General features: G+C 33.7%; 2 protein-coding genes across 4 annotated transcripts; one reads left to right on the top strand and one right to left on the bottom strand.

Annotated features, from left to right (window-relative positions):
* The first annotated feature begins 1,033 nt into the window (after positions 1-1,033).
* Positions 1,034-10,108, top strand: rfc5 (replication factor C (activator 1) 5). The gene is made up of 11 exons (XM_084115464.1): positions 1,034-1,188; positions 1,724-1,788; positions 2,028-2,164; positions 4,502-4,581; positions 4,818-4,891; positions 6,009-6,168; positions 6,635-6,716; positions 6,812-6,941; positions 8,207-8,284; positions 8,711-8,765; positions 9,733-10,108. Exons 1-11 carry the CDS (start codon positions 1,142-1,144, stop codon positions 9,827-9,829), a joined length of 1,005 nt encoding a protein of 334 aa, XP_083971590.1. The 5' UTR covers positions 1,034-1,141; the 3' UTR covers positions 9,830-10,108.
* wsb2 (WD repeat and SOCS box containing 2) lies at positions 10,026-15,758 on the bottom strand. 3 transcript variants are annotated; one of them, XM_084115463.1, is made up of 9 exons: positions 15,631-15,758; positions 15,310-15,484; positions 13,883-14,064; positions 13,614-13,745; positions 12,568-12,668; positions 11,787-11,977; positions 10,787-10,879; positions 10,566-10,679; positions 10,026-10,430 (listed from the first exon to the last, which is right to left on the bottom strand). In XM_084115463.1, the coding sequence occupies exons 1-9, from the start codon at positions 15,662-15,664 to the stop codon at positions 10,229-10,231; spliced, it is 1,224 nt and encodes a 407-aa protein (XP_083971589.1). In that variant the 5' UTR covers positions 15,665-15,758; the 3' UTR covers positions 10,026-10,228. The 3 variants fall into 3 exon arrangements, with proteins under 3 accessions (XP_083971589.1, XP_083971588.1, XP_083971587.1); XM_084115462.1 differs by having other exon boundaries at positions 13,883-14,067; XM_084115461.1 differs by having other exon boundaries at positions 13,883-14,070.
* Between the last annotated feature and the right edge of the window lie 75 nt (positions 15,759-15,833).

The following is a 15,833-nucleotide window of genomic DNA, read 5'->3' on the forward strand; positions in this document are numbered from 1 at the left end:
ACAGTAGGCTATATTAAAGTTTCCTTGTTTTAAAAAAACAAAACAGCTTTGACCAGTGGTTTGCTGGTCTTAGGTGATTTACACTGGTCTAACAACCTGACCAAGCTAAAGACCAACAGACTGAGCTTGATGTGTGAAAATAGATTTTGCAGAAACGTATACAGTATATACATGGGTTTTATGATTACGAACTGCAGTCAGTGTGTGTGTTTGTTTGTGTGTGTGTGTGTGTGTGTGTGTGTTTGTGGTTCAGGTATACCCTACATTATGGGGACAAAATGTCCCACAAAGATGGCAATATCAAAATCCTTGTCGTGACATTTTTTGGTCCCCACGAGGAAAACTAAGTGATGTTTTTTGAAAATGTAAAAATGCAGAAAGTTTTCTGTTATGGATTGTATAAAAATCATTATTTCTAAAGAAAGTCCCCATAAAACATGAAAACGCAACGTGTGTGTGTGTGTGTGTAGCCTATTGTTTGTACAGGTTGCAAAAAACGTGCACAAATTATATGCTGCCTTTAACTTTTTAAATAGGCTAGAGATTACTGATTTACCTAGTATTACTGATTTTTAAAAATATTGTATTACTTTTTACCTTTAGTTTTTAATTATCTTTATTTTCTAATTTACTTTTCAACAACACTATTACTTTTTAACCTTTAATTTTTTATTAATTTTAATTTACACTGTGGACCTAGTGAAATTACATTTCTTACCACTGTATCTGACAGAAAACCAAACTTGACTAATAAAAATCAAACCTGCAAAAGCTTTATGTGCTTTATCAGTTTGTGAAAACCCTTAAATACCCTACTCACGGTAACTGTTGCAATATCGTATTAGGGAATACAATATGTATATAAATCAATCAATCCATCCTTTTAAACATGATGCGTTAAGAAGTGTACCATTTACATCTCAGACACAACTAACATTAACTAATGACTTTGATTATCTCTTAAACTCTTATTATGAAATAACAGTAAGCCAGTTCCTCGTGAAATCCCGCCTTCATTTAAAGCGCGCTTCTGATTGGTCAACAGACTGTCAGCAAGTGACGCTCGCGGATGGAGATCTTCGTATAGTCAGAAAAACGCGCCAAGACACATAGAAGGGGTGATTGAACAAAATACAAGAGAATGGCATCAACAAGTAAAGCACAACAGCAGACGAGAAATTTACCATGGTAATATTATTTGCATTTGGTAGTACAAATTTCGCTCTTTTGTTATCAGCTGATAATTATAAATAAAAGGTATTAATGCTGCTTGAGACATTGTTTAGCCGACACGTGCAGCATTGCAAAGTTTTGCTTTGTTTACATATTCTGCACGTATGACCATGATGAATTTATGAATAATAATAACCAACCACTGGCTGTAGTTGAGCTCGTCGTGCAGTATGTATGAAAATAGATAAACCAGAATAATTTAGGTTTTTGGGATGACAGCTGACATACTGATGGAGAAAAGCAATGACAACTCAAGGGAATCTGTCAATTCACTGCAAAATAAGCTAAATATCTTAAATAAGTTCTGTATTATTAATATCTAATTGTAATGATAGCTATTATCATTATAATAATACCATGATGTTAATATGAGGTAATCTATGGTTAATTTTGAAAAGGTAAGAGAATTCCATTGGAGTTGCTGTCACTTAAACAACATTATGAAACAAAAAATTATAAAAGTATTTAACAAATATTTTTCGATTTTCAGGGTTGAAAAGTACAGGCCACAAACATTAGATGATCTCATCTCTCACCAAGATATCCTGAGCACAAGTAAGCAGTGATATGTATGGATTATAATTTGCACTCTGCCATTATTATTATTACTATTATTAACAAATAAAGATTTTCACTGTAATACTACTTTACAATGTACTATATATTAAAATTGAGTTGTATCTGCGTTCAATTTCAGTTTGTTTCTTTCACAAAACTACTACATCCAGTACATTCTTGAACATTTTATTTAAATGTAATTTTAATAAATGTCTACGTTCATTTTTTTTCCACAGTCCAGAAGTTCATCAGTGAAGACCGATTGCCTCATCTGCTCTTCTATGGACCTCCAGGAACAGGAAAGACCTCTACTATACTAGCATGTGCTAAACAGCTGTACAAAGATAAAGAGTTCAACTCCATGGTTCTGGAGGTACTGTAGATATTTTTATTACAGATGTTTTCCAAATGCACATGTTTGGCGAAATCTTCCCCATGACAAAAAAAAACCATATTGTCATCCATTTAATTTAGTTGAAAAAGGTCTATTGTTAGTTTTGTCTGATGTTCTTTGAGTCAGACATCAATTTATGATCACAGTTTAGTATTAATTTATATTATACTATTAAAGTCCCATTCACCAAGGACGACAACTAACGATAATGACTAAGATGTAGTTCTAAAAATCGTTCTAAATATATTTAAAAAAAAAGAATAGCAGAGTCCACACCACAAATATAACAATAACGCCACAGAGAAACAATATTGTTGGAATCACTTTCAGAATGATTTATTTCTAGCTGATGAACGATAAAAACAATGACAGCCAATCAGAATCCATCCTGCTTCCGGGCATTTAAAGCAGCATACGACAAACCCGCATAGTTTACCATGCATAGTTTAATAGAAAGAGCCGAAGCACCGATCACACACTTATTGATGTATATATTTTCTACTGGGTGTTCAAAATACGTAATTTTGTGTTTTATATTGTGTAAGTCTCCGGCTAACCGGCTAACTCACATTATTACTTTCTGTTAATCCGCTGTGTTACCTAAAACTGTGTCCATTAATGCAGATTGTCTTACTACTTTGAGTAATGATAAAAGATGGAGCAAGATTTTTTTACAAACTTTAATATTACATCAGTCATTCACGTTAATGTTCGGCTAACGTATGCACTGTTATGATACAGTTAATAATATAGTTCCCACATGTGAACTGCAATAAATTAGAAATATACACATATGTTTGTTGATGGACATACACTTGTTGCTGATGGTGAGGAATTACAGCTGCAACATCTCAGTGTACATCAAACGGAGTAGTGTAACTCTGAGAAACGTCCTGCTCGACTTGTCCTTGCGATGGAGGTTCGGGTTGAATAACTAGTTCTTCCAATGTTTCATCATCGGTCTCATCGACGTCATCTTTGCTGTCTTTACAGTGTGTACAATCGCTGAGCTTTAGGAAGCCTCCGGAGCTGAAATTCAGTTATGGTAATGTGCGTTTAGCTTCCAACACGTGATGTAAGCAGTGGACCAATCACAACAGACAGTGCCATCTGGCCAATCAGACCAGAGTAGGCTCGCGGAAAGGAGAAGTTTAAAGAGACTGAATCTTCAGACGCGTCTTTTGAGAATCATTGAAAAATTAGATGATGTACAATGTATATTATGAGAAAATTAAAGTGTTTTTGACCTTTGATGCATGTAAACCTGTTGTAGGAGACTCCAAAACAAAATTAGGTACCTTTAATATTGCATAATAGGGGCCCTTTAAAAGTTGAACTTCTTTTAACTTTACATGGCTTTCTAAACATGCAGCTCTCTTGTGACAGACATGACTGTAACGGTCAAAGATGTCTGGCTAGCGCTTGTTTACATTGAACACAATGGAAAACTTGCGTTCTCACAATGGAAAAATGCGTTCTGTGTGAACGGCTTGGTTACGGTTTTGGCCTAACCAAGATCTTCTCTGCATTGAGCTTCTAAATTTCTGCAATGTTATTAAAGTTGTAAGTGTTTATAATTTAGTGGCTATCTGTATATCACTGTAGGGGCTTTTTGTCCACAAATTAATCCAAAATTAAAGCCACCCATCTTGTGTAAAGGTTGAGGGATTCTTTGACGCACATAATCCAAGAAATGACCTCCATACCCAATATAAATGCTAAATTAAGTATTTATTTCCAAAAGAGAGCAACAAAAAAGGTTAATGTTGGTCAATCAAACAAAGTGTGGTCGAAAGCTGTGTGATCTCTCCACCTTCACACCTGAGTCCAATCTGCCCACTTCCTTATTCAGAGTCACCTTACAAAATAAAAGTCATCTCCTTTAAATTCATCAAAAACATATTTAATCATAGTTTAAGTCAACAATTAAGTTACATTAAATACAATTCAAACATTCAAACTTAAATGGCTCCAACAAGCACATTGGTCAGTCTTGTGGTTTTTAAATGTGCTAAAAAACTTGGACTAAAAGAACTTGTTGGTGTGACACTAATATAGTTATGGTTATGGTTATAGTTATCCTTTTTGGTGTGAATGGGCCTTTAAGAGATAGTTAGAGATAGTAAAAAATACTATGGAAGTCAATAGCTACAGTCAACAGAAGAAATAATCTCATTAGGGGTATGGAACAACATAAAATGAAAATTTTGTCATCACTTTTGGTTGAACTTTTAGTTTAAGGCTAAATATGCTTGTTGCAAATCTTTTTTTCTTTTCTTTTTTTAATGGGAACTATAACACATCTGACTTCATCAGCTCAATGCATCAGATGACCGTGGCATAGACGTGGTGAGGGGGCCGATCCTCAGCTTTGCCAGCACGCGAACCATCTTCAAGTAAGAAATTTACCGACCCTTACAGCTCAGTCATGAACAACTTGTACTGTATAATATGATAATGTCTGTATAATATGTTGTGATAACACACAACACTATAAGAATTTAATTTTCATGTAGCAAGTTTACTATTTGTTTCCATATTGCATGACATCTGGTCTTTTGACTTTTATTGCATTAAAATATTTACTGTTGTTGTAAAATAACTGCTCATTCTTTGTGTTTGCTCCTTGTAGGAAAGGCTGTAAGTTGGTGATCCTGGACGAGGCGGATGCTATGACCCAGGACGCACAGAATGCTTTGAGGAGAGGTAGCGTACCATCTGCCCCTCCATCAGCTCGCCTGCTGAGCCCCCAAATGGCCCGATGGCAGAAGAATAGGGATCTGCCATTTCACTGTCCACAGTGAGACATGAACGAGAGCAGTGGGATTACGATTGGAAAAAATATTTAGAGAGTTTAAGGTTCATTTGGACAAAGCAATCGGATCTAATGCTTTAGATCCTGTAAAAATTCTGTTGTGGATATTTATATTTATATATTTTTTTTATATATATATATATATATATATATATATATATATATATATATATATATATATATATATATTATTATTATTATTAAAACATATATATTTTATTTTATTTTGAGACCTGAATGAGAAGTTTGGTTGGAAAAAATTATTTTGAGTGTTTAAGATACATTTTTACAATGCATCTGATTTTATTAAATAACTGCATGCTTTGTATACAGGTTTTAAATGTAAGAATGTCTGTTGTGAATATCTTAGTTAGTAGATAAATTACTATTTTATTATTTTAATTTAATGCTATTAATTTTAAATATTATTAATTTAATATTTTATATTATTCTTCATTTCAGATATTTTTCATTATTTAAAAAATGCCTAATTATTTTTATTTTATTTTGAGACATGAATGAGAGCAGTGTGATTTGAAAATAAATATTCTGAGTGTTAAAGGGTAATTTTGACAAAGCATCTGCTTTTATTAAATAACTGTATGCTTTTTTATAGGTTTTAAAATGCAAGAACGACCAGTTTTGCCCAGTTTCACAGACAGGGTTTAAGCCGAGTCCCAGACTAACTTGCAACTTGCACTTACATATAAATATCTTCTGATAAAAACATATCTTAAAATATGTCAGTGCCATTGTTTTGTCTCAAGATTCACACCAAGATTGTTTTTTTCTTAGACACGTTGATAAAAGCTACTTAAATGTCCTAATATAAGGCCTAATCCTGGCTTAATCTAAGCCCTGTCTTGTGAAGCCCTGTATTTTTATTTAATCATTTTATTTTATTTTTGCAATCCCTTTGGAGATTTATTTGTGCAGACTTCACTGAGCCACACCTGATTTTCTCTCTCTCTCTCTCTCTCTCTCTCTCTCTCTCTCTCTCTCTCTCAGTCATTGAGAAGTTCACGGAGAACACACGTTTCTGTCTGATCTGTAACTACCTTTCAAAGATCATACCTGCGCTACAGTCTCGATGCACGCGGTTTCGTTTCGGCCCCCTGTCCCAGAGCCAGATGATCCCCAGACTAGAGCATGTGATACAGCAGGAGAGGTGAGAAGCTCATCACATCAAATCCAGGTCGAGTGGATGTTATTTATGAATGAAATTTAATGTTGAATTTATTGCATTCTGAAGAAATCTTCACTCACATTTTCTTCAGAAAATGCAAAAATCTAGTTGTTAACATTTTTATGTAATTAGAAGCAAGACATCTGTAGATAGAGCAACATTGAAATGACAATATTAAGACCTTCTAGTGTTTTTATCAGAATTGAATCATCAGATGGATCCACTCAAAAGACCCTGAACACAAAAGATCCTGGCTGAAGTGACCCAGCCCTATGGCCCATTTGATTAAAAAACTCTTCACACACAAATACGCGTTTTATACCGGCTCTGCCCTCCGGCGCAGGACAGCACCGACATCTTTGAGCTAATAAAACCAAACATTGTGCTTCCCTAGCATAGATTCATAAATATTTAAAAATCTGTTTTGTTCACGGTTTTTCACTGATAGCATTGACATCACTCCAGATGGCATGAAGGCCATTGTGACCCTCTCAACAGGAGACATGAGACGATCACTGAACATTTTACAGGTGTGTATCGTGTGAAAAAGTGGTGATTTTATTTGGATTGCTGCTGGCATGAAGAATTTTCTTGAGAAAAATGTGTTATATGTTTTGATGTGTAGAGCACCCATATGGCCTATGGGAAGGTGACGGAGGAGATGGTGTACACATGCACTGGACATCCTCTTAGATCAGACATCGCCAACATACTGGACTGGGCCCTCAATAAAGACTTCACCACTGCGTACAACCGTATCCTTTTTACTACAGTGATTGCTTTATTAGTTCTTCAAGCTTTTCTGTAGCATATTAACCTGTTATTTTTAAAATATGAATAAAAAAGTGTGGTCTTTTTGACACTTTTTTTTTATTGCTGATCTAAAGCGAGTGGTGACTTTCTTTTACCCAATAACATTTCTTACCTCTCTACTACAATAAGATCTATTTATTAGTATTTTTATTTTAGTTTCATGTAGTTTATTTTATTATTATTCATTTCCAGATTTTATTTATTTTTTGAGACAATATTTAGAAAGTTTAAGCTCAATTTTGACTGCATCTGCTTTTATTAAATAACTGGATGTTTTATTCTAGGTTTTAAAATGCAAGAACATATGTTCTTGATAAAGATCTATTTTAATTTTATTATATATATTTTAATTTTATGTATTTTATATTATTCTTAATTTCAAATATTTGTATTATTTTTTTTAAAAATACATTTTTATTTTAATATATATTTTATTATTTTAAATTATTTCTATTATTTTTATTTTAATATTTTATATTAAACAGACCTGTTGGAGATTTATTTATGCAGACTTTATTAAGTCACACCTGATTCTGTTTCTCTCTCCTTTTCTGACTTTTTATTTATAAGATAATAGAGAAGATAAAGAAATGTGATCGGGTAAAAAGTCACCAGTTTGCTTTAGATAAAAGCACCTGCTTTAAATAAAATTAAAATAAATATGAATTACATTTTCTAAAATTATTATCACAAAAAAATATTATTATAATTATTAATGATAATAATGTAGATTGTTTATTAATCTTAATATAGATTCAAAATGCATTTATTTTTTCATCTTTTTCAAAGCATTAACAAAAAGCTTAAATAATTTTGTAATTGTATTTTCCTCACAGTAACCCTTTCCACCAAAGTAACTAAAATATACATAATATAATAATAATAAATTAATTAGTACAATTTACATTAAAATATGCACATTTACAAATTAACATAAAATCCATGTTAGGAAAATGACCACAAACATAGTTTATGCTCCATATATCCTAAGCTGTTACATTTGTGGTCTGTACATGTAATATCACTGATCAAACATCACATTTCTTTTATAAATATTACTATAGAAGCAAATGTTTTTAATATTGGATATTTATAATAAAACCATTATTTTATTAAGGATATTTAACGGTTTATGAGAATACCATTGTGATGAGAACTTGCTGATATAGTTTATGACGTTTCAAAAGTCCTTAACCAGGTTCAACAGAAATTCTGCAGCTCAAAACTCTGAAAGGTCTGGCACTTAACGACATTTTAACTGAAGTTCATCTTCTCATTCACCGCGGTAAGAGCACACTGTTAACAGAGTTTCCCGTGTAAAGAACTAAAGCAGCACAGAGTCCAGTTGAGGCCTGGAGCACATCAGAACTGCTGTAGTGATGAGCTAGATGTTTCCCTGCCCTTGCTGCCATGGAGATCCTTTTGTGGTTGCCATGGAAACCGGTTGTTCTTGTTTTTAAAGGACGCCTGTTATAAGTAGCAGAGTGTAGCATGCTTCACACACACAGAACACACTACATATTAAGCTATATTCAGCAAAAATTTGTATATCATAACTGTATATCAATATATTTATCACACAGCATGTGTCAGTCAGAGTATCTGTAGGTTTTTTAGTTTTGGAACTATAGAAAAGAGATTTGTTTTTTTGATAGGACAGTTAACGTTAGGTGGGTTATTTTGCTCTAATGTTTTTGTGTCTCTATTTCAGTGGATTTCCCTCCCTCTATCCGCATGGGTTTGCTTATAAAACTTGCAGATATTGAGTGAGTACATTCATTTTGTCAAGTTGTTAGTAAATCAGCAAGAGACCATTTTATTTATCACTGGTTTGATTACTGTTAATTATGAATGAACGAATATATATATATATATATATATATATATACACACACACACACACTCAACACTGGTCAAAAGTTTGGACACATTACTATTTTTAATGTTTTTGAATGAAGTCTATTGTGCTCATCAAAACATTTATTTGATCAAATACAGTAATATTGTGAAATATTATTACAATTTAAAATAATGGTTTTCTATCTGAATATATTTTAAAATATAATTTATTCCTGTGATGACAAATCTGAATTTTCAGCATCATTACTCCAGTCTTCAGTGTCACATGATCCTTCAGAAATCATTCTAATATGATGATTTGATTATCATCAATGTTGGAAACAGTTGTGCTGCTCAATATTTTTTTGGAACCGGTGATACTTTTTTCAAGGATTCATCGATGAATAAAAAGTTTAAAAGAACTGCATTTATTAAAAATAGAAGTCTTTTCTGACAATATAAATCTTTACTATCACTTTTTATCCATTTAACACATCCTTGCTGAATTAAAGTATTCATTTCTTTCAAAAAAAGAAAAAAAAGGACTGACCCCAAACTTTTGAACGGTAGTGTATATTGTTCTTTTTTTTACTTTTTATTCATCCGAGAATCCTGAAAAAACTATCATAGCTTATAAAAAATAATAAGCAGCACAACTGTTTTCAGCATTGATAATAAATCATCATATTAGTATGATTTCTGAAGGATCATATGACACTGCAGACTGGAGTAATGATGCTGAAAACTCAGCTTTGATCACAGGAATAAATTACATTTTAAAATATATTTGAATAGAAAACAGATATTTTAAATTCCAATGTTTCATATTATTACTGTATTTTTGTACATTATATTCTTGAGCTTAATTTCTGTTCTTTCCTTTTAAACCATAAGGTATCGTCTGTCCTCGGGAACCAATGAGAAGATCCAGCTGAGCTCAATGGTTGCTGCTTTCCAGGCTGTTAGAGACATAGTAGTCAGCGACGGATAGACTGTTGGTTCACACTTGTCACATGAAAGGGTTTTGATGTCATGAGAGGAAGTTTTTACTTCTTCTTCTTTTTACTTTACTTCATGTTGTTTTGACCAACAACAACAACAACAACAACTACAACAACTCAACAACAACAACAACAACTCAACAACAACAACAACAAAAACTTTTCAGAGCCCTGTAATATTTTTTTAAATGTTTATTTTCAGTTCTTTGTAAAACAAATGCTACATTTTCACATTACTTATGTAAAAAATAAAAGTCTTTAAATAAATATTTCAAGTACAGCATCATAATTTTATGTCTCTTTGTTTTGAGTCTGGGGAAATTAGGCGTCTTAGAAAATTATGCAACATCTAAAGCAAAATTTGACCCACAAACCTTCCTTCTATTCAGTCAACTGCAGTGCTCTTTACAATATATGATCTTTTGCTTTGGAATGTCCCTATATGTAAGGTATTCCAGGATCTTTTTGGGCAAAGGAAGAGCCTCCACCTGATAGGTTGAAACAGAGAATCTCAGGGCAACCCGGCACAGATGCCCAAGGCTTGGAACAAGCTGAGGAACTCTCCAGAATTTGACTTGTCCATCTCTGCACCTACAAACAAATGGGGCATATGTTAAGGTCCTGATATATATTCCAGTATACAAGCCCTAACGTTTCAAGAGTAAACATTGTGAGCCATAACTAAATATAAATGACAGTCCAACACATTGGTGTGAACTGCATTACCCTGTAGCAATGACGCCCCCGTGTGGATGGAAAGCACAGCACACACCACCAGCGCGACTGTGATCGGTGTTGGTGACCAGTTTATCTCGTTCCACGTCCCAGATCTGTAACGCCCTGCAGGACAATACAAGTGTCACCAGTAACAATACCGAAAGTGGACGATCGGGTGTGAGGTCGCAAGAATGTCGTCTGAAAATGTCGTTGGATGGTTCTCTGCTCACCTGTAGTCTTTGAAAGCCAGCTGCAGGCTAACCGGAGAGAAACTCAGAGATGTCAGTAAATTGTCACTTCTGTAAGCACACACCTCACAGTCTCTGGAAAGAGAACAAAGTATTTTTACGTCATTATGACAAGTATGAGAAACAATACTGTCTTTGTCTACGTGTTCAAAAACATCAAATCATTCAGGTTTTAATGTGACAGTAGCCTATGGAATAGAAGCTTGTTTCCACCAGAGTAAAAAAGGTAAAAAAAACTTATCTCGCAATCGCAAACTTGTATCTCACAATTATGACTTTTTTTCTGCAATTCTGTAATGTCTCAATTCGAAAAAAGAAAAAAAATTGTGAGAAAAGGTTTTTATATCTTTCTGACTTTTTTCCCTCAGAATTGTTTATGAATTCCCAATTTTAAAGTTATAATGTCTGAATTGCAAAACTCAATTCTGAGGGAAAAAAAGATTGAAAAGATAAAAACTTGTGTGATATTCAAAATTGTGCGGATAAAAAGTTAGAATTGTCAGATTAAAAACCTTACCTTTTACATAACCTTTTTAATATTTTGTATTGCATGGCGGAAACAAGCTTCCATATGGTTACAAAAAAATAGCTATAAAACTGTTTTATTTTCTCTCTTCTGTGCAGCATGAAAGTAGATGTTTGTGCTGACACTTTCTGGTTCTAAAAATTGGAAAAATGTTTTACTTTTATATAAACTTGCAATTTTGAGTTATAAAGTCCAAATTGTGTGATATAAACTCGCAATTCTAAGAAAAAAATACTCAAAATTGTCATTTAAAAAGTTGCTATAACCTTTTACATTTTTATTCTGTGGCGGAAACCAGCTTCCATATTATGGTTACAAAAAAATAGACAATATTAAACAGCACAAAACCAGATATTCGTGCTGAAATTTTCATTTCAAAATGAGAAAAAAACATTTTTTTTAATTAAAGTTCATTATTGTAAAATGAGACAGGAACATTTTGTTTTGCCAACATACTCGACTCTAGTCAGGAGATCTGCCGTGTACGGGTCCCACAGGTCCAGCCACCAGCCTGTGGTGGAATGGTACGAAGCGACCGCAAGCAGCGCTCCATCCTGGGAGAAGTCACATGACGCCATGGTGCGCTCGTGGTCGTATGTAAGGTGTCTCATGAAGGTGTAGGACCGCAAACTCCACAAATACACCTTCTGCTGGGAAGAAGACATTCAGACAATGTAGTATATATATATATATATATATACACATATATATATATATATACATATATATATATACATATATATATATATATATACATATATATATATATATATATATATATATATATATATATATATATATACACATATATATATATATATATACGTATATACATATATATATATTATATATAATATATATAATATATATAATATTATATAGATATATATATATAATATATATATTATATAATATATATATATATATACAAACAAACGTAAGCTTAAAAACATAAAAAATTTAAAGGTTGGCAACTAACTGGGATTTTTTTTACGTATTAAACTTACTAACACTGAAAAATGCTAAATAGAAATATTTAAAAAATGTATATATAATTAAAATATAAAAGCAACATTTTAAAGTTTTGAGGCTCTTCCAGGCCTCAAAACTTAAACTAAAATGAAAACTGAAAATATAAAAATAAAACCTGACTATATATATATAAAAACTCAAAATAAATACAAAAATAGTATATAAAAACTACTAAAATAACACTGCAGTGCACTAAGAAACTCACAGAGTCGAGGTTGCAAACCGAGGCGATCGCACTGCTGTCAGGTGACATGGAGCATCTGAACACCCAGTAGTTTGGACCCCGCAGCACATGGGGACTGGAGTCTGCAAATATCAAGCAATCAGGGCCACGCACAGACATTTTAATCACAGAATCATCCATTTAACCGATTCATTCAAGTCAGTTTCCGCTGACTTTATGAATGGGTCATTGAATCATCAACTCGCTCGATTTGTTCAAAAACAGTGTATGCTTCAAGAACAAAACACTGCTGTGTGTTGCTGGGAGGTGAACGGCTTTTCACCAAGTACAACATATCGTCTTGCAAAAAGGACACTTATCTAATCAGAGACCAATAGGGCAGATGCTTGAGCACCACCTGAGCTCTATCTGTGCCTGAATACAATGTTCAGAAGTGCAGAATTAAAGACCATGGGCCGGTCTATAGTGTTAGACAAGTCTAAAATTTGCTCATAGACTAGGCTAATGCAAGTTAGACTGTTTCGCAAAAATAAAGACTGACTTAATTTAGACCAAAAAAATTAGACACCTTACCCCCAGGCTAACTTAGGTCTAAGAATCTATGTTACCTTGGCAACCAGCAGTAACAATCAGTTACATTAAACAGCCAAAAGAAAAGGGAAAATGGCTCATAATTTAAACATTTCTTCTTGTTACTACATTCTCCACTAAATTTCCCAAGTAAAATGTCCTTGTAACTGTTATACTCCTCCAACAAACACATATTTTCCGCTGGGGTAAACTGCACTGACCGGTTGAATGCGCTTACTCGATCCGCCATGTTTTTTGTTTTGAAAAGTGTCTTATTTTACCCAGAATGCACTGCAGTGTAGTCCTACTTAAGATAGTCAGAGTCTTCAGTGCTTTGTGCAACGGTCTGATTTAGATGTCTATCTGAAGTCTGACTATCTACTATATCTAAGCCACAGTCAAAGTCTATCTTTGTGAAACCGGCCCATGCATGAAAGCTTTTTTTCAACTCAAGCTTTTTTTTGTTAAGAAGTTTCTTCCACATCAGATGCTCTAACCTTTCTTTGCCAAGTTCCATATCCTTAATGTTTTGTCTCGGGAGGCCGATGCAAGCGTAAGACTTCCATTTGGAGTGAAGACCAAATCCCTGACAGGAGCTTCATGTCCGTTTAGAGTAAACCGCAGGTTCCCTGAAGACAGAACAGGGGTTTACTAACATATTCAAATCTTATACTACACGTGCTTCAGGTCGTGTTCCACCACCCTGTTAATATTTAGACCAATGTAAGCTCTTGATGGTGAGTGCAGACTCAGAGTTCAATCTTACCAGTTGAGACGACCCACACTTGGATCGCGCCATTGTTCAGACCAGCGGCCAGCAGTAGTTCATGGTCACGTGCGTTCTGATGTAAAACATCCATGCGGATAGACCGGCAGGGTCCAAACGCCAGTGCCCACACCATCTGCCCGCAGTTCAGCGTCTTCTCTTCACTGCATCCAGCTTCAGCACTACTGTTATACAGACAAGAAGTTTCAGCTGTGCTCGACATCGAAGTCTGAATCAGCATCCATCATTGTTTCTTCACTGTTCTTGGAACAGTCTTCCACATTATCCTGTCACTTTATGTTCAAAAAGGTACTGTGGTACAGTATCATAAGATAGAGCAGTAGCACTTCACATGAACATACTATATACTTATTGTAGTAATGACACTAACTGGGTAATAACTAGATACTAAGCTTGAACCTACCCCTAAACCTTAACTTAACCCATGTAGTTACCTTAAATTAATCAGTACTTTTGTGGTTAAGTACACTCACTGTAAGCACATTAAAATTGCAAGTACTTTAAAATAAAGTGCAACCAATAAGGCTGTGATATACTGTATACCATGGTACTGTGTTACTATATTCATGTACCATATGGCAAAGAATGCTATGATATTACCATTACATGATTATATCATGGTACTTTTTTTGTAAGGACTATGGTAATCTGGAATTAATAATATGGTATTTTTTATAAGGACTGTAGTAAAATAGTATTGTCAATAAATAAATAAATAAATAAAACACTGATACATAAAATAGAATTGTCAATTAATTTATATAAATATATAAAGTATTTCGTTTTTATTAGTATTTTAAAGTATTTTTTATTTTTATATTTTCAGTTTTTATTTTTGTTTTAGCAATTTTGTTGTGTTTTTTGTCGTTTTTAGTATTTTTTTTTATTTTTTTGCTTCAGTTTTTGTTGTTTTAATACATCTATTTAAACCGGTAACACAATAAGGTTCATTACTTAACAATAGTTAACTACCTTAGTTAACATGAACTAACAATGAACAATACTTCTTCCGCATTTATTAATCTTAGTTTATATTGATTTCAACATTTACTAACACGTTATTAAAAGGTTGTATTTGTTAACATTAGTTAATGCACTGTGAACTAACATGAACAAACAATAAACAGCTGTATTTTTTATTAACAAACATTAACAAAGATGAATAAATACTGTAACAAATGTATTGCTAATTCATGTTAGTTAATACATTAACTAATGTTAAATAATATTGTAAAGTGTTACCGTTACACTAACGTTAAATGAAAATCAAAATGTTGCTTTGGATTTAAAGTAACGAAAATGTTTTTATGGATATATTAGCATGGCAGGCTACGAGTAGTAATTTATTATGGTGCTTATATTAGGCCCATTGAACTCATTGTGTTATTTAATGAATTCAGACGCACTCTTTGCATGTCAGCGGCCAGGGTAGGAGTTTGACTATGCCGTAGCCCATCGACCAGGCAAAATATGACCCGTCCGGGGAGAAGCGGACGCTCCATGTCTCGCAGCCGGAGGAGCCGTACAGACGCGGGAGGAGAGCGGGCTTCAGCTCCGCGATCAGATCATCCTCATGCGCTTCTGTCACAACAAAACAGACCTGTCACACACAGAGACAAGCTGCGCATAGCCGGAACTACTCCTTTACTACTAATATAAAAAGGCATGTTCCTCATATACCAAATGTACATTATTATATATCATCTATATTATATGAATCGCCTTACCTTTGACAGTACAACCTAGAAACGAAGTGCACATCTTCTTATCATCACATCATCTTAGTAATAGTAACCCGTCGCCTCACCTCTACACAGGGATTCATTTGACTCTGGGCGAACCACGTGACATGTGCATAATTCTGGCCACAGTAGGCGTGTCTACTGCATTTTTACAGGGTAAGGGTTAAAGGCGTGTTTTATGCTTTCTG

The sequence above is a fragment of the Abramis brama genome (assembly GCF_963993115.1).
Source record: "Abramis brama genome assembly, chromosome: 5".
Lineage (NCBI taxonomy): Eukaryota > Metazoa > Chordata > Actinopteri > Cypriniformes > Leuciscidae > Abramis > Abramis brama.

Excerpts from the sequence above, each read along its gene's own strand:
- rfc5 (XM_084115464.1), top strand. The coding sequence starts at position 1,142 with ATGGCATCAACAAGTAAAGCACAACAGCAGACGAGAAATTTACCATG. Across the intron at positions 2,165-4,501 it reads TCAACTCCATGGTTCTGGAG|CTCAATGCATCAGATGACCG; the intron begins GTACTGTAGATA and ends TGACTTCATCAG. Across the intron at positions 4,892-6,008 it reads ACAGAATGCTTTGAGGAGAG|TCATTGAGAAGTTCACGGAG; the intron begins GTAGCGTACCAT and ends TCTCTCTCTCAG.
- wsb2 (XM_084115461.1), bottom strand. The coding sequence starts at position 15,664 with ATGTGCACTTCGTTTCTAGGTTGTACTGTCAAAG. Across the intron at positions 14,071-15,309 it reads TGGCCGCTGACATGCAAAGA|CAGTAGTGCTGAAGCTGGAT; the intron begins GTGCGTCTGAAT and ends TTGTCTGTATAA. Across the intron at positions 10,680-10,786 it reads CTGGCTTTCAAAGACTACAG|GGCGTTACAGATCTGGGACG; the intron begins GTGAGCAGAGAA and ends ATTGTCCTGCAG.